The sequence below is a fragment of the Rhinoderma darwinii genome, chromosome 3 (assembly GCF_050947455.1).
Source record: "Rhinoderma darwinii isolate aRhiDar2 chromosome 3, aRhiDar2.hap1, whole genome shotgun sequence".
Taxonomy (NCBI): domain Eukaryota; kingdom Metazoa; phylum Chordata; class Amphibia; order Anura; family Rhinodermatidae; genus Rhinoderma; species Rhinoderma darwinii.
Window position 1 is genome coordinate 336,272,994 of NC_134689.1, and position 19,373 is coordinate 336,292,366.

General features: G+C 44.8%; 1 protein-coding gene across 5 annotated transcripts in view; it reads right to left on the reverse strand.

The window, feature by feature from the left end:
- The window catches only part of LOC142749855 (uncharacterized), an 86,005-nt gene that overhangs the window by 30,871 nt on the left and 35,761 nt on the right, over nucleotides 1–19,373 (reverse strand). For 3 of the 5 annotated variants that reach the window (XR_012882479.1, XR_012882480.1, XR_012882481.1), the window contains one exon: nucleotides 8,445–9,120. The exons of 1 other annotated variant lie outside the window; for it this stretch is intronic. Coding sequence is in view for 1 of the 4 variants with exons in the window: in XM_075858385.1 (XP_075714500.1) it covers nucleotides 4,514–5,851 (1,338 nt within the window). In the remaining 3 variants the exon portion in view is untranslated. Of the gene's footprint in view, nucleotides 1–3,270; nucleotides 9,121–19,373 lie in introns of those variants that run through there. One more of the 5 variants, XM_075858385.1, reaches the window with a different exon arrangement.

Consider the following 19,373-nt stretch of genomic DNA (forward strand, 5'->3'; position numbering starts at 1 on the left):
GAACATGAATAAAAGAGCTGCTTCCGGAGAGTTGGGGACAGAGACTCCCGTAACCTCCGATATCAATTTAAGTACTGCATCCCAAAAACTCCTCAACAAGGGGCAGCTCCACCAAACATGAGACATGGAACCTCCCACAGCACCACAACGCCAACAATTGTCAGGCACAGACGGATACCATTTATGAAGTGCAGCCGGTACCCAGTACCATCTAGAGACAATTTTGTAACTAGTTTCCTGGGCCCTAATGGCTATAGAGGCTTTTTGTGAAAGGGAGAAACGCCGCTTCCATTGTGCATCAGTAAATGTAGTATGTAATTCTCTCTCCCAGGCACCGCAGAAGGAGGGGAGTTGTTGGGAACGCTGTGAAAGGAGTAATTTATATATTGTGGAGATGGCATGGGTAGGGGGCTGGGTGGAGACACAAAGGCGCTCAAAGTCAGTCAACAACCGGTGAAGATGTGCGCGTCGATTAACCGCTCCATAAAAATGCTTTAACTGGGCACATTCATACATATGGCGAGTGGAGGGCACAGCATCGGAGCAGATGGAGGTTAGAGGGGGAAGAGAGGAAGCGGAGAGGACTTGGGCAAAATACATGGGGCCGGTGGACGACCTACCTAGGAAGGAGTGACCAGCCTTACCAGCAGGAAAGGCTGGATTATCCGTAATAGGAGTTAAAGGACCCAGGGGGTCTATAAGCGTACTTCCAGGCCCTAAGGACCTCAACGCCAGGAGGGTATGGTAAACAACAAAGGAGGCTTGGGTCGGTCTGTTCCCGGACAGGATCCACGGCAGGGATGATAGGGTACTGGGACATAGTTGTTGAGCCAAACGGACCCATAGTTTTGATTCACGGTTATGAAAAAAATCTAAAACACGTGCGTGAGTTGATGCCAGATAGTAGAGCCGACAATCCGGCAGACCAACCCCACCCGTACCCATGGAGCGAGCCAGAAGAGCCCGGCTCAAACGTGGACGACCAGTCGGCCAAATGAAGGAGCCAAAGCACCGCTGAAGCCGCAACCAATAGGAGGATGGGATAGAGATGGGGATCGTCTGCAGGAGATAAAGTAAGCGGGGGAGGAGAGACATCTTAATAATATTGATACGGCCAAACCAGGAAAATTCAGTCTTATGCCAGGAATTAAGATCAGTACGAAACTTGGCCAGTAGGGGGATACAATTATTTGTAAACAATTGTGTAAGGTCACCACCTATACGGGCACCCAAATATGTAATACCTCTGGAGGGCCAAGAGAAGGGGAAATTACTTTGCAGAAGCGACACTAACGGGGCCGGGAGAGAAACATTTAGCGCTTCAGACTTAGAGAAATTGAACTTGAAATTAGACCATGTTCCAAAACGGGACAACTCGGACATCAATGAAGAAAGAGAGACATGAGGGTCTGTGAGATAGACCAATAGGTCATCAGCAAATGCCGAGCACTTGTATTCCATCCCTCCAATGTTAATACCCTTAATATCCGTGTTGCTCCGAATGGAGGCCATGAGGTGTTCCATAACCAGAACATACAACAGGGGGGATTGGGGACAGCCCAGTTGTGTGCCATTGTGAATAGGGAAAGGTGCCGAGAGGGAGCCATTTCTTTTTATTTGGGCCGAAGGCGTACAATACAATGCCATAATTTTTGCCAGGAGAGAGGGTCCTATTCCCACATGTTGAAGGGTTTGGTAAAGGGCAGGCCACGATATTCTGTCAAACACCTTTTCAGCATCTAGGGATAGGATCATGAGCGGGATGTGGTTAGTCTGGGCGTGGTGAATGATATAAAAAGTTTTAAGGGTGTTGTCACGGGCCTCCCGACCAGGCACAAACCCCACCTGGTCTGGATGGATGGACTAGACCAGGCAGGTAGTTATTCAGTCTATTGGCGAGCAATTTGGCATATATTTTTAGGTCTACATTGAGCAAGGAGATGGGACGATAACTGGAGCAGAGTTGGGGATCTTTACCCGACGTAGGGATAACCGCGACATGGGCCAAGGTGGAGCTAGGAGGAAACAGGACCTACGGGGAAATAGATTTAAAAGCTGGCAGTAGAAGCAGTAGCAAACGGTCAGCCAAAACCTTGTAAAACTTGGCAGTAAAGCCATCCGGGCCAGGACTCTTTCCCCCAGGAAGATCGGTTATAACCGCAAGGAGCTCCGGGAAGGTGAAGTCCATATGAAGTTCCTCAGCTATCTCCCTAGACAACGGTGTGAAGGGAGAGGAGAAAGAATCCCAGTCCGGCGGATGGAAGGGGGCAGGAGTGGGAGGGTAAAGGTTGTAAAGCTCAGAGAAAAAGCTATGGAAGCAATCCGCTATCTCTGGGGTCGTGTGAACAACCTGGCCAGAAGGAGATTTAGTATTTGGGATGTGTGACTGGGCAATCCTAGTTTTTAAAGCTCTGGCCAACATGCGTCCGCTCTTATTGCCAAACTCATAGAATTTACTACGACAGACTTGGAGAGCACGCTGCTGGGCTGAGTCCAACAGCCGTCTGGCATCCTGTCGGGCAACCTGTAACTCCCGCCAAATCTGAAGAGACAGCGCACGCTTGTGAGCCAGTTCAAGAGCGCTAACTTTTTGGAGAGCAATTTTAAGGGAGTGGGCCCTTTCTCTTTTAAGGCGCGCCCCGTGTTTTATGAGGACCCCCCTGAGAACACATTTAAGGGCTTCCCAACGAACCAAGGTAGATGTGTCATCCTGAGTGTGATCAAGTGTGAAATGTTCCACCGTTTGAAGCAAATCAGCATGGCACACCCCATCCAGGAGCAGGGACTCATTTAGTCTCCAAGTCCAGGGGCCCTTAGTGATGAAGGGGAGATGTAAGGTACAATATACCGGGGCATGGTCCGACCACAGGATACTGCCAATGGACGTAGAGGCGACCCAGGGGAGAGCATGTTGCTGAAGAAAAATGTAATCCAAGCGACTGTAGGTGCCATGAGGATGGGAGTAAAAACTATAATCCTTATCAGTGGGATGCTGAAGGCGCCATGCATCACAGAGTTGAAGCTGTGGGAGAGCACGTCTCGCTCGCCTAATAGCACCGTAGCCAACACTAGAGCGAGCAGTAGAATTATCCACCGTCGGATCCAAAGTAAGGTTAAAGTCTCCGCACAGCACCACAGTCCCCCGGACCACCGGAAGGGCGGATTCTATAAGTTGGAGAATGAAGGGCACCTGACCCTGGTTAGGAGCATAAGCATTAATCACCGTGAATTCCCTCCCACCAATATTAAGCACTAAGATGATGCATCTCGCGTCGGGACTTGTGGAGAGCTATGGCAACTCCACACGATCTGGAAAGGGGATTATTACTGAAATGCCAAGTAGTGTAGTGTTTATGCTTAATGGTAGGGGTATGTCCCTCCTTAAAGTGTGTTTCCTGGAAGCATGCAATGTGTACCTTACGCTTGTGTAGATGATGTAGGATTTGCGCCCGCTTTTCAGGAACATTCAGCCCCTTCACATTGAAGGAGGCAATAGTAAGGTCAGCCATGGATGCAGACTAAACAGCTCGCTGAGGTATGCCGGCTAACGCACGAAGGGTCGGAGTCCAGGATCGCCAGGAGTGAAGAAGAGGAGGGAAACAAGCTAGGAGTAAAAAACAGAGCATTAGAGAAAAACACAGACATAAAGTCAAACAAAAAAGGCAGTAAGAAAACAACTGCCGCACAAGCTAAATGCACAATTGCGGAAGACCGAAAATTTGGTCCAAAACCTACAGGGGGAAGGTGACAGCTATGCATAAGAGCTATCCGCACTCCCCAGCGTACAATAATATAAGTATTAACAGCTTAACATCATTTGCACACTTTAAATAACGAGAGAGGAAGAGATTGGAAGGTGTCTGAAGATAATACCCAGAACGACAGGCAGTCTTGAAATCAAACATCAAGTGAGTAAAAGGAGGAATTCCAGGAGCGGGCAATCCAGATCATCACGCCGAACGGGCGGTCTCCATGGGTGGAGTAGGGTCACGTTCTTGTCGGAGTCTAGATCGTCTGCGGGGTCCACGTGGACGGCGACCCTCCGCCACAGGTAGAGGCCCAGAGAGCGGGCGTCTCCCCCGCGATCCTCCGCCAGCAGAGGATAACAACGAGGGCCACTCCGGTAATGCAACATGAGGAAGGTTCAAGTCCCGCAAGAAACCAGGCAAGTCGGTCGGGGATTGTACAGTATAGGTACGGCCATCCTGTCTGACCATCAGGGCAAACGGGAAGCCCCACCTGTAGATGATGTCCCGGCTTCGGAGTACCTGTAGCAGGGGTTTGAGAGCAGCTCTTTGCGCCAGCGTGTGTCTAGACAAATCCGGCAAAATACTTAACTGCGTGCCTTGGTGGAGAATGATAGGCTGCTGTCTGATTTTTTGCAGGATAGAGTCCTTGATTGCGTAAAAATTGATTCGGCAGATGACATCCCTCGGCCGAGGATCATCAACACTTACAGGGCGGAGAGCTCTATGTGCCCGGTCGATCTCTATATGGGTATTCAGCGGACGGCCTAGTAAAGTATTAAGATGGTTGAGAGAGTCGAAAACAGATCAGACGCAGGAATGGATTCGGGCAATCCTCGAACACGTAGGTTGTTCCTCCTGTTACGATTTTCGATATCATTGAGGTGTTGCTGTAAAATGAACAACTGAGCTGAGTGCTGCTGGATAGTAGATTGGATATTTGCAATAGTGGCATTATCAGCAACCCGCTCCTGCGTAAGAGTGTCCACCCTCGTAGATAGTGAGGAAAGTTCAGCACGAAACTGGGTAAACTCCAGCTTGCATTCTTCCACGATCTGTCTGGCAAAGGAAGTCATATCAGCCCTAGTGGGCAACAGTTGGACAAGCTGGCGGATGTCTAAAAGAGTCGCCGGCCTATTTTCACACATAGATCCAGACGAGGGGGCGGTAAGACTTAATCCAAGGACTGCTGGTATATCCGTCGGAGCATGGGCACAATCCAGGTCAGGAGAAGGAAGTGGGTGAAATTGAGGACCCTGGCCACAGGTATGTAATGCAGGCAAAGTCCCGGATTGCAGGGGAGATCCCATAGGCCCGGCCAGGATGATGGTTGTTGGGACATGTGGGGCGCTGCTCCAAGAGGAGCTAGAGGACCAAGAGGGGGAGGTCCACACCAGCCTAGGGCCCCTGGGAGGGAGGGAGAGATCTGGAGCTAATGGCCCTACAGGCTGTAAAGTGAACCTGGAGGTAGGAGGTTCAGGGCCTCGGTACTCACTGCGCCTCCCAGATGAATCGTCCAGCTGTGGAACTGCAGGCAGGGCAGCTGTGGCGTCTCTCACTCCTGTGGATGTCGGATCAGGTGGTAGCAGGCCGCAGTCAGGTCCAGGAGGTAGATGGCCCGCAGGCCATGAAAGCAGTGCCGGAGGTGGGTGGAGTCCCGATGTCTGCAGGCCAGCCGGAGAACGCTGGCAGCCATCTTGAGAGGCCACGTGGTCTGATGGCGGAAAAGCGGCGGCTGCCGCGGAGGGAGCCCCAGAGGCCTCCCAGTTGGACCGGGGATCCGATCCCTTCTGAGCCGGAGCTCTCCCATCCGGAGAGACTGTGAGGGGGGCCGTACTCTCCAGAGCAGGCCCGCATCCGAGCACCACAGAGCCCCGGCGGCCATCTTGGATGACGGCAGGCGCGGTCGGCTGGGCCGCAGGATCCTCCACAGCCCGGGGAAGAGACGCGGAGTTGGGGGCCTCCAGGATCTGCACCCGGGAGGGTAAGTGAGCGACGTCTGCTGTCGGCTCCGGCAGCCCAGGGCACTGGGACAGTGGAGATGGAGAGGTCGGGCGGCCATCTTGACCCCAGGCCTCAGCCCGGATCGAGGCCCGCAGCTGCATCTGGGGTTGTCGCCCGAAGTAGTCCCCAATATCACGCTGGGGTGATGAGGGGCAGGTAGGGGCTGCTGCCTTGGTTTTTTTTTATGCCTTCCCCATGTCTGGGAGCAGATGTCAGCCGATTTAATGAACGCTAGGTGAGGAGCTGGAGAGAGCACGTCTTCACTCTCCCATAGCTGGCCACGCCCCCCCCCATGCTTTTAATTTATTGATTTTTGTTTTATTGTTATCTACTAATAAATGTATACCTTTTGAATTAATTTCTGGTGTGTCAGACTCTGATTTTTAGGTTTTCGTTTCGTATAGCGGGTTTTTCACACCGTTACTACCATGATTATCATGGGCTCATATGCCCTCCCCCTCTACACATCATACACGAATAAAAGTTTTTATTCTCATTACATAGATTGGGGGATTTTGGTGTTCTCCATTTAGGTATAGCATTATGTATGTCAAGTGTGGTGCTATAGAAGGCATTATGTATGTCATGTGTGGCGCTATAGAAGGCATTATGTATGTCATGTGTGCTGCTATAGAGGGCATTATGTTTGTCATGTCTGATGCTTTTTAGTGGGAACTGTATGCAATATTATTTTTACATAATATAGTGGGAAAAAAATAAGCCTGTTGAGAGGACAGTGTGGATAAGGGAATCTTTATATTCACCAGGCAGCAGATTTTATCTTAGGCTCAGTTCACATTGCTGTCAGAGACTCAATTTCAGTGGATGGCACTGTTACCTTACAGCGCTGAAGTACTGGGTTTGTATGCAATCAAGTGGAACATCAGCATGGAGTTTGTATGTTCTCCCCATGTTCGCATGGGTGTCCTCTGGTTACTCTGGTCTGCTTTCCCACTGCTAAATTATATAGATAGGGAATTTAGATTGTTAGTCCCACTGTGGATAGTGAAGATGGACAATCTTTGTACAGCGCTGCAGAATATGTTAGTGCTATATAAGCAACAGAAATAGATTAATAAATGGTGAACAGACAACCGTCTTATATTCCAGTCATCCCTGGATCTAATTGTCCCACAGGTCACTACACTTGGAGCTAGGATCGATGGGGTTAAGCAAAGATTGTCATACTTAGAGGACTCTGTACATGCACTTGCTGATCGGCTGGAAGAAAAAAAAAACAGCTGGTAACCACTCTGCAAGACAAATTGTATGATTTGGAGAACCGGAACTGTTGTAACAACCTACGCATTATTGGGGTGCCTGAATCTGTATGTCCTCAAGAACTGTTGAGTTATACATCTGAATGGCTCCCTCAAACGCTCGACGTGCTGGGCTCCGCAGGATCTTTACTTGTAGAAAGGGCACACCGGATCGGGCCTGAAAGAGAAGCTAAGTCATCCAGAACTCGCCAAGTGATCTTTAAAGGGGTTTTCCACCTTCTGACAACTGATGAGCTATTCACTGGATAGGTCATCAGTACATGACCTATGGGGGTCCAACACCAGAACCCAGCACAGATCAGCTGGTCCGGTGCCTCTGTGCACCGGCCGTACATGCCGAAAGCACTTAGCTCCGGCCACGGAAGAGTAAATATGAGTGGACCTGCAGTTCTGCTGCATGGCTGCCTTGCTATGTACGGAGCCAACTGCTTCCGGGCTCCGTACATAGTAGCATTATGTGCCATAACATCCGGTGCCCGCAGGCCACCGGAGCGGCTTATAAGTGCAGGCTACGGTTGTCGGACTCGCACTGATGATATACTGATGACTTATCTGGATAGGTCATCAGTTGTCAGAAGGTGGACAACCCGTTTAAGTTCCTCAACTATCAGGATAAAGTAGAGATTATGGATGCCTTCAGAAAATCCTCTTTGTTGTCCTACGAAAATCAGAGCCTACTACTGTTTCAGGACTTCTCATCTTCTGTTGCAGCTCAACGTAAGGCATTCAGCCCTGTTTGCAAAGTATTACTGGGGAAAGGTATTAGATTTAGCCTTCAATATTAGGCGAAACTCAGTTTTTCTCACAATGGCAAGGCTTGGTTATTTGAGGATCTATAGCGGGTCTTGGATCTTCTCCCTTCAGCCACTCAAGCCTCACCACCTGCATATCCTTCTTAACATGGAAGGTATCACGATATTCCATGATTGATTACTGATGGCCCCTTGGTGGCCTATAGTTTGTTTTTCTGTTAAGATTAGGTACTTATTGCTGATATGGTTTAGCTTATTAGCTAGATTATGCTATACAGTTCTACGTGGGGGGGGGTGGAAGTTACAGTGTGCATCTTCTATAGGGATGTATATCAGATTGTGAAGAGGCGGACCTGCTCGCTGGGATGGGTTTCTGTCTCTTGTTCATGCTCATTCACTTAGTTCCTTGTTCCCCCTTCTCGGGATAGGTTAATGAGTACTAATGCTGATCTGCCACCCTCTGTCCTGAGGACCTTGAAGTTGTGTTCATTGAACGTAGATGGCTTAAATTCCCCAATTAAATGTAAAAAGATTATCAACCATATGCACAGATTGAACCTTCATATGGTCTTTTTCTAGAACCATTAGCTCAAGAATAATCCCTTACTTCGTAGTAGAAAGTACCCTAGTTGTATTGAAGCCTCTTATTGAAGCCAAAAAGGTTAGAGCAGTAGCTATTTTATTTAGCTCACAGGTAAACCATGAAATTATTGACACTCTGGCAGACCTATCAGGCACGTACTTTACGGTAAAGTCTAAAATTGAATACCAATTGTTTGGTTTTATTAACATTTATGCACCTGTAGCCCCTAATCTTTCTTTCTTTAGAAATTTGTTGTAGGTGGCAACCTGGGACGTTTGGGTGGCGATTTCAATGGGGTTCAACAGTTGATAGGTTGTGCTCGTCGGGATCCTCCACATCTGGTTGAACCACTCCAATCCAATTTCTGATGGAACATTTGGATCTGATGGATCCCTGGCATTTGCAGTATCCCGATGATCACGATTTCACAAATTTTTTTCATGCTCATAATTCACATGCACGTATTGATTACTGGTTGGTTTCCTCATCGTTGTTTTCTTCCATTGCTGATACCTGTATTCATAATATTCATATCTCTGATCATGCGCCCATTGTCATGGAAACTCTTCTGATTAACACATTTTCGGCGCTGGAGATTTCCATCAAATTGGTACCATTCTAATGACTTTCACCAAATTCTTAGGGGATTTTGGGAGTCTTATCTCGATGACAATATCGAGCACTTAAATGACATACACCTTTTCTGGTCCACTTCTAACCCGGATAGGTTTTAAATCAAGTAATTTTTTATTTTTCTGCAAAAAAAAAACACATTTGTGATACAACACAATACCCCAAAGTCACAATCCCCCCTCCCCCCATCTTCCAGAAAACCAACCCAAGAAAATATGATCGACTACAGCACAAATGTAGAGAAAAATACAAATTATTCTTTATTGGAATAAAAACATGAGACAGATAAAAATGGAACTAGGGGATGAGTCACACAGTAAAAAAGGACGTCTGATCAGTCAAACATGCCAGGTATGGATATTGTGTCCACGTATTGTGTAATAGCAAAATAGGAGTAAATGCATGTAGTCATATAAAGAGCCGTGTCTAATGGAAAACAGCACGGATATAATCAAGGTACATCAGATGACAACAGCACAAATCGCAGAGAGGTAAAAAGCAGATGCCGATAGCTGTGGTAATTACAATACGTGGACACAATATCCATACCTGGCATGTTTGACTGATCAGACGTCCTTTTTTACTGTGTGACTCATCCCCTAGTTCCATTTTTATCTGTCTCATGTTTTTATTCCAATAAAGAATAATTTGTATTTTTCTCTACATTTGTGCTGTAGTCGATCATATTTTCTTGGGTTGGTTTTCTGTCAATTTCTGATCGACGCACCAAGTATATCTTGGTTACTTCGTAGGATTCAATATATAGTGCATCTATTATGGCCAGTAATGTTGTCTCATAGTTCATTTTGTTGATACTTTCTAGCACTATTTTCCATTGCATCCTATGTGTTGGTATTTTATCGGTCTTGTCCCCATCTTCCAGAGCAAATATGATCATGAGTACATAGTTTTCTGACATATAAAAATATCAAAAATATTGCATAGCATGTACAATTCCATAATACATAAATATAATGATTACCAAAATTCCACATAGGCCACTCAAGCTACATTAACCACTTCCCGCTCCTGGACGTACTATTAGGTCATGGTAGCTGTATCGTTCGCGCTCCATGACCTAATAGTACGTCTCGGGAATAACGGCCGTTTCGGCCGTCCTCCCGACACATACAGGAGCTGTGACAGCTGCTGTCTCGTTCAGCAGCTGTCACAGCTCCTACAGCGGGGACCGATCGCTGTGTCCCCGCTGATTAACCCCTTAAAAGCCGCGTTCTATAGAGATCGCGGCTTTTTAGGGGTTAAGCTGCCATCGCCGGCCTGCTACGCGATAGCGGCCGGCGATGGTGACTATGGCAACCGGACACCAAACAATGGCGTCCGGCTATGCTATAGACAGAAGCCTAGTGGGTCCTGACAACGTCAGGACCCACTATGCTTGCTGTCAGTGAGTAGCTGACAGCTCTAATACACTGCACTACGCATGTAGTGCAGTGTATTAGAATTGTGATCAGGGCCTCCTGCCCTCAAGTCCCCTAGTGGGACAAAGTAATAAAGTTAAAAAAAAGTTACAAAAAGATGTGTAAAAATAAGAAAATAAAAGTTTTAAAAGTAAAAATCACCCTTTTTCCCTTATCAGTTCTTTATTATTAATAAAAATATATAAACAAACAAATAAACTATACATAATTGGTATCGCCGCGTCCGTAACGGCCTGAACTACAAAATTATTTCGTTATTTATCCCGCACGGTGAACGCCGTAAAATAAAATAATAATAAACCGTACCACAATCACAATTGTTTGGTCACTTCACCTCCCAAAAAATGGAATAAAAAGAGACCAAAAAGTCGCATGTACCTAAAAATGGTACTGATCGAAACTACAGTTCGTTACGCAAAAAATAAGTCCTCGCACGGCTTTATTGATTGAAAAATAAAAAAGTTATGGCTCTTAGAATAAGGTAAAAAAAGTGAATGATTGTTTACAAAACGTATTTTATTGTGCAAACGCCATAAGACATAAAAAACATCCGGTATCTCCGTAATCGTATCGCCCCGCAGAATAAAGTGAATGTGTCATTTATAGCGCACGGTGAACGCTGTAAAAAAATAGAATAAAAAAACAATAGTAGAATTGCTGTTTTTTAGTCACCACTCCACCTAAAAATAGAATAAAAACTGATCAAAAAGCCGCATGCACCCCAAGAAAACTACAATGGATTCCTCAAGGGGTCTAGTTTCCAAATTGGGGTCACTTTTGGGGGGTTCCCAATGTTTTGGCACCACAAGACCTCTTCAAACCGGACATGGTGCCTAATAAAAAAGAGGCCTCAAAATCCACTAGGTGGTCCTTTGCTTCTGAGGCCGGTGCTTCAGTCCATTACCGCACTAGGGCCACATGTGGGATATTTCTCAAAACGGCAGAATCTGGGCAATACGTATTAAGTTGCGTTTCTCTGATAAATCCTTTTGTGTTATAAAAAAAAATGGTATAAAGTGGATTTTCTGACAAAAAAAAAATGTAAATTTCACCTCTACTTTGCTCTAAATTTCTGTGAAACACCTAAAGGGTTCATAAACTTTCTAAATGCTGTTGTGAATACTTTGAGGGGTCTAGTTTCTAAAATGGGGTATTTGATAGGGGTTTCTAATATATGGGCCCCTCAAAGCAACTTCAGAACTGAACTGGAACCTAAAAAAATAAATAAATGAGGCAATACTTCGCTTCTTACACTATACTGATAATGAGCCGTGCCCACCCCGAGATGACCCCAGTTTTGACCGTTTGTATAAACGGAGACCCCTATTAGACCGTTCCAGTGCCCAGTTTTCCCAAGCATGCACCCCCAAGAAGTGTATTTCTATTGATGAGTCCTTGGTAGATTTTAAAGGGAGGGTTCAATTCCGCGAGTACCTGCCAGGTAAGAGGGCAAGGTATGGCGTGAAGATGTATAAGCTGCGAGAGTGCATAAGGGTATACCTACAGGTTTAGGATATATGAAGGAAAGGCCACCCCCAAACCAGACTGCATCCTGGACTACAATAGGTACATGGGAGGGATGGACTTGTAAGATCAAATCCTGAAGCCCTACAGCGCCATGCGGTGTGGTATAAGAAGCTGGCCGTGCACATCATACAGATGGCTTTGTACAATGCATACGTGCTACGTCGATGTGCAGGCCAGACGGGAACTTTCCTGGAATTTCAAGAGGTGATTATCAAGAACCTAATCTTTAGGGACCAAGAAGGGGGGGCACCCAGTACTTCTGGAAGCGGGGCCACACGCATCGTACCAGGGCGGCAACACTTTCCAGGAGAAGTTCCCCAAACTGGCAAGAAGGAAAAAAGTCAAAAGAGGAGCAAAGTCTGCTATAAGAGGGCGATAAGGGATGACACAATATATCAATGTGACACGTGTCCCGAATAACCAGAGCTCTGTATGAAAGAGTGTTTTCAAATTTATCATACATCCCTTGGTTTATAATTTACCCCAATTTTACTTACCCTGATGCACTCCGCACAGCTTATCCCCCCTCGTCTTTCCCCTCTGAGCCCTGCTGTGTGCCCAGGAAACTGATAACAGCCACATGTAGGGTATTGCCATGCCTGGGAGAACCCACATTAGTTTATGAGGTGTAGGTCTCCGGTCAAAATGCTCACTACACCTCTAGATGAATGCCTTAAGGGTGTCGTTTTTAAAACGGGGTCACTTCTTGCGGGTTTCAACTGTACTGGTACCTCAGGGGCTTCTGCATACATGACTTCGCACTAGAAAATCCCCAGTAGGCCAAATGGTGGTCCTTCCCTTCTGAGCCCTCCAATGGGCCCAAACAGCAGTTTATCACAACAAATGGGGTATTGCGGCACTCAGAACAAATTGCGCAACAGAATGGGGTATTTTGTTTCTTGTGAAAATAAGAAATTTTCAGCCAAAACTACATATTATTTGAAAAAAATAATTTTGTTTTCATTCCCAGCCCAATTCAAATAAGTTCTGTGAAAAAACTATGGGGTCAAAATGGTCACAACACCCATAAATGAATTCCTTGAGGGGTGTAGTTTCCAAAATGGGGTCATTTGTGGTTGGTTTCTATTGCTTTGATACCTCTGGGGCTCTGCAAATGCGACATGGCACCCGAAAACCAATCCAGCAAAATCTGGACTCCAAAGAACACACAGCGCTCCTTTCCTTCTGAGCCCTCCCATGGGCCCAAACGGCAGTTTATCACCAAAAATGGGGTATTGCCGCACTCAGGAGAAATTGGGCAACAAAATTAAGTATTTTGTTCCCTGTGAAAATAAGAAATTTTGATCACAAATGACATTTTATTGGAAAAAATGACATTTTTTTCATTTCACAGCCCAATTCAAATACGTGCTGTGAAAAAACTGTGTGGTCAAAATGCTAACAACAACCATAAATGAATTCCTTGAGGGGTGTAGTTTCCAAAATGGGGTCACTATTGGGGGATTCCTACTGTTTTGGCACCTCAACACCTCTTCAAACCTGGCATCTTGCCTAAAATATATTCTAATAAAAAAGAGGACTCAAAATGCACTAGGTGCTTCTTTGCTTCTAGGGCTTGTGTTTTAGTCCATGAGCGCAGTAGGGCCACATGTGGGACATATCTAAAAACTGCAGAATCTGGACAATACATATTTAGTAGTGTTTCTCTGGTAAAACCTTCTGTGTTACAGAAATAAAATGAATAAAATTGAAATTCGGCAAGAAAAATGAAATTTGCAAATTTCACCTCCACTTTGCTTTAATTCCTGTGAAATTCCTGAAGGGTTAAAAAACTTTCTAAGTGCTGTTTTGAATACATTGAGGGGTCTAGTTTTTAAAATGGGGTGTTTTATCAGGGGTTCTAATACATAGGCCCCACAAAGCCACTTCAGAACTCAAGAGCTACCATAAAAAAAGGCTTTTGAAATTTTCTTAAAAATATGAGAAATTGCTGTTTATGTTCTAAGCTTTGTAACGTCCAAGAAAAATAAAAGAATGTTCAAAAAACGATGCCAATCTAAAGTAGACATATGGGAAATGTGAACTAGTAACTATTTTGGGTGGTATAACCGTCTGTTTTACAAGCAGATGCATTGAAATTCTGAAACATGCAATTTTTTCAAAATTTTCTCTACATTTTGCAATTTTTCACCAATAAACACTGAATATATCGACCAAATTTTACCACGAACATGAAGCCCAATGTGTCATAAGAAAACAATCTCAGAATCGCTTGGGTAGGTTTAAGCATTCCGACGTTATTACCACATAAAGTGAAATATGTCAGATTTGAAAAATGGGCTCTGAGCCTTAAGGCCAAAACTAGGCTGCGTCCTTAAGGGGTTAAGCAGCACATATATACTAGAAAGCTATTGCGGTCCAGAACGCGTCTCAGCTACAGCATCAGGCAAGGAATTCAGGCCCGGTCTCAAAACCCAGGGAGACCATATTTTTATCAAACTTGTGTTTAGCACTCCTAGGTGTATAAATATGTTTTTCCATACACGTTAGCCAATTGACTTTATTACAAAATTCTGACAATGTAGGAGGTCTATCATCCAGCCAGTGTTGTGCAATAAGCTTCCTAGCTACATATAACATACGGGTAACAGCCAAGGTGACATGCTCAGAGACAGAAATATCCTCCACGTACCCCAAAACACAAACAAATGGAGTGAAATCTACCGATACCAGGTACACCAAAGAAATAAAGTCCACTACCTCAGACCAAAACTGCCACAGCTATATACATTGTCACATTATGTGTATCAACGTGCCCAGTTCCCTACCACATCTAGGACAAACTGAGGAATCCCGAAACCCAATTTCAGTCAGAAACACTGGTGTTCTATAAACCCTATGTATCAGAAATAAATGAGAGATATGATGCGCCTCATTCATGGACAATCTAGGAATCCTCGACAAAATATCATCCCACTGACTTTCTTCTATGGGCCCAAGATCTCGTTCCCATTTACTTCTCAACACAGAAGGAAATCCATCTATGAATCTCATCAAAAGACCTCTGTATAGACGAGATATAAGACCAGAAGTATGACTAGACTATAACTCTGATCAGGACATTGTCCATTACCGTGATATCAGTAGTCCTACTCTCAAGATATTTATAAAATTGAGTATGAGGAAGACCAAATTTTGACTGCAGACATGAGAATAACTTGAGGTCACGATTCTCCAACAGCTGGTCTATTCTACGGACCCCTTTGTTCTTCCACAAAGCAAAATCTGTTAGTGTATTCATGAGACATCCACTGTGTATCCCAAATAGCTGTATACTGTGTGCATCCCGTAATACCTTGCATATTCCTAACACACCACCAGACTTTGTACATCAAACTTCTGAGATGCTGCAGCTGAGAAGCCAAATAGTATAATGTAGGATTAGGTACCGCCAGACCTACGTCTGTCTTATCTCTTTGCAGAGTTTACGCCACACCTCTAACTTAAGTTTAATTTTTTAAACCAAAAAAGAGATCTTGATATCATGCAATTATTTTGTCAAAATACAATTTAATTTTTATTTGAATACTTTACAATTTATTATACATCAATACAAAAATAACCCCCCTCCCAAGTATATACTATAGACATGTAAAAAAATGTAAAAGAAAGCCAGATGACCTCAAATATGATGTCATAAATCATGAATGGTAATGACTCCTCATGAAATGCAAATACACCTCAAATGAAGTGAATACCATATATATACTCGTAGAGCACGATCAACATGGCATTTGAAATCACAGTGCAGTAAATTTATATAAACAGCATGACCATGCTGGTAATCCTGCTAAAAGCAGTACAACAGAAATAACATTACAAATGGCACAATAATGCAAAGGAATAACCAATGTTAGCAGTTAAGCATAACTGAGGAGGACATAGTGAGTATACGATAGGGCACCTGGACACCGAGCACCTCGACGCGCGTTTCGCAACCTTCGTCAGGAGGTGTAATAGCTACTCCGACAGCTTCGTTTTAAATACCCAACCGGAAAACCCCTGTAACCAATGGCGCGCCACGCACCGCTCACACCCACCGACGTCATCCCATTAGCGTCATGACGAGCACCTCCGAACGCCAAGCATAATAGAGATGCCCGTCATAATCCAGACAGCTTCTGGTCAGAGGACGGTAAGTGCAAGAGAGCGCACGCGCGCACATCGCGGACATAATTCATGTATAGAAAATTCCTTAATAAAAAGGGATTGTGGATAAAACATTAATTCCAAGATATTTAAAAAAAAATTTAGATTATTAATGTTGTACTAATACCGACCCATACGATGCCATTTTCAATATACATCACCAATTATACGATGCATATAGATATGTTACCAAAAATGTGTATATATATATATTTCGATGAGATGTGATGTAAACTGTACTTTACAAATGTGCACACAATTGGTAACGCTATATGTACATACCCCAAATATCCCATACAATTGGGCTAAGAAATAACTTATACATGCGTATTTAAATAACTAGAACCCATAAATCATAATAAATAAAAATAATAATAATACAGAAAAAATATATATATGTATACATATATATGATACATAAACCCCCCCCCCCCATGTAAAATAATAATAAAATGTAAAAAATCTGTGAAAATACACAAATTTCATATATAACACCAAAGTGATATACAAATCGGCCATATATAATATGACAAATTATAAATTAATAATTTGTGTATAAAAATTATATATATAAGATATACAATTGTATAAAAATGTGAAAAATTCCCTGGTGAGACAGTGAACGCCCCAGCGAAAGCACATGAAAGTCCAACAGGTGACGGACACCCGGGATACCCACCAGGCGGGGGCCCTCCGCCCAGAGACGTACACTGGGTCCCAGGGGCGTAGCTAAAGGCTCATGGGCCCCGATGCAAAAATTCTTACTGGGCCCCCCCCCCACAAACTTCTCATGGCCGACGGTCCGCAGCTTTAAGCTGCATCGCTGGGTCTCCTAAGTGACCCAACAATGCAGCACTAGCCGCCACGGCGTCACTAAGGCTGGGTTCACACACCCTATATACGGACGTAATTCGGGCATTTTAGCATTGAATTACGTCCGAAAATGCGGCTCAAAAGCGTTGGCAAACATCTGCTCATTCATTTGAATGGGTCTTAAGATGTTCTGTGCCGACGGTCAATTTTTTTACGCGCCGCTGTCAAAAGGCGGCGCGTAAAAGAGACGCCCGAGTCAAAGAAGTGCCTGTCACTTCTTCAGACGTAAATGGAGCCGTTTTCCATGGACTCCATAGAAAAACAGCTCCAATTACGTCCGTAATGGACGCAGCGAAAGACGCCTGCACATGCCATTACGGCTGAAATTACGGTGCTGTTTTCTCCTGAAAACAGCACCGTAATTTCAGCTGTAACGGACGCTGCCGTGTGAACATACCCTCAGGGCTTAAAATGTAAGGGGAAATAGCCCCAATACATATGTGTCCGCCCAAAAAAATGTGTGTATAGGAGACAGCATAGCATATCTATAGCACTACGACCCTATAAACTATGGATAGGATTAGATACAGTGGCTCAGCAGACAGTATCACACATGATAGGATTAGATACAGTGGCTCAGAAGGCAGTATCACACATGATAGGATTAGATACAGTGGCTCAGCAGACAGTACCACACATGATAGGATTAGATACAGTGGCTCAGAAGGCAGTATCACACATGATAGGATTAGATACAGTGGCTCAGCAGACAGTATCACACAAGATACGATTAGATACAGGGCCCAGCAGACAGTATCACACATGATTGGATTAGATACACAGCTCAGCAGACAATATCACACATGATTGGATTAGATACAGGGCCCAGCTCCCTGACATTGCGTCTCCAGCGCTGGACCCAGGATAGGTAAGAATAATAATTTTGCTTCTTTATGTATTACTGATTATTTTTGTGTGTTTGTGTTGTTTTTTTTACAGGTTCGGTTGTTGGACTTCGGATTCGAGGACTTCAATGACGGCGTTTTTTTTATTCTCAATAAAACGGTTAATGAGGGTTGTTTTTTTATTTCAATAAAATATTTTTTCTGTGTGCTTGTATCTTTTTAAACTTTATTATCACCGCCTTAGTAATGGCCGCTGGCTGATTGACAACCTCCATTACTAAGGCGAGGCTTAATGTTAGCCGGTGCAGAGGCTACACTAACCCCCATTATTACCCCAGTACCCACCGCCACCAGGAGTACTGGGAAGATCCGGGTACGAAGCAGTACCCGACCATCTGTAGTGACGGGCAGGCACCGGGGTGGCCGCAGGCTGGTAGTATTAGGCTGGGGAAGGCCAAAAACAGTGGCCCTTCCCACCCTTGTAATGCTGCCTGCTGCTGCTGTGTTGTATCTGGCTGGTTATGAAAATTGGGGGGGACCCCACATCGTTCTTTCCAATTATTTTTTATTTTTTTAAATGACGTGGGTTCCCCCCATTTTTCATAACCAGCCAGATACAATAAAGCAGCAGCAGCCTAGTATTACTAGGATGGGAAAGGCCACTGTATCTGGCCTTTCCCCTCCTGATAATACCAGCCTGCGGCCACCCCAGTGTCCGACCATCACTACAGATGGTCGAGTACTGGATCGTACCAGGCTCTTCCCAGCACCCCTGGTGGCGGTGGGTACCGGGGTAATAAAGGGTGTTAGTGTTAGCCTCTGCATCGGCTAACACTAAGCCCCGCCTTAGCAATGGATACTGTCAATCAGCCGGCGGCCATTACTAAGGCGGTAGTAATATAGTTTAAAAAAAAAACACAAAGACATAGAAAAAATATTTTATTGAAATAAAAAAAAACCCACACAGCCCTTATTAACCATTTTATTGATAATAAAAAAAAAAGCCGTCATCAAAGTAGTCCTGGAATCCGGCGTAGTCCAACGACCGAACCTGTAAGAAAACACACAAAAAAAGATTAGTAACACGTGTGTTAGGCTTAGATACAGGGCCCATGTGTGATACTGTCTGTGGGACCCTGTATCTAAGCCTACCACAACGTAGGCTTAGATACAGTGTCCAGCAGACAGTAATCTTATACAGTATAAGATTACTGTTTTGGGGCCCTGTATCTAAACCTACAGTGTGGTAGGCTTATATACAGGGCCCATCAGACAGGATCACACATGGGCCATGTATCTAAGCCTACCATGTGATTGGCTTAGATACAGGGCCCTGCAGACAGGATCACACAATCTGTGATCCTGTCTCATGGGCCCCCTAAGCCTGCTACATTGTAGGCTTAGGGGTTGTACAGTCCCTAAACATTGATGGCCTATCCTCAGGATAGGCCATCAATAGCTGATGTGTCTCTCGGGACCCGCAAATCAGCTGTTTTGAAGGGGCCGCAGCACTCGTACGAG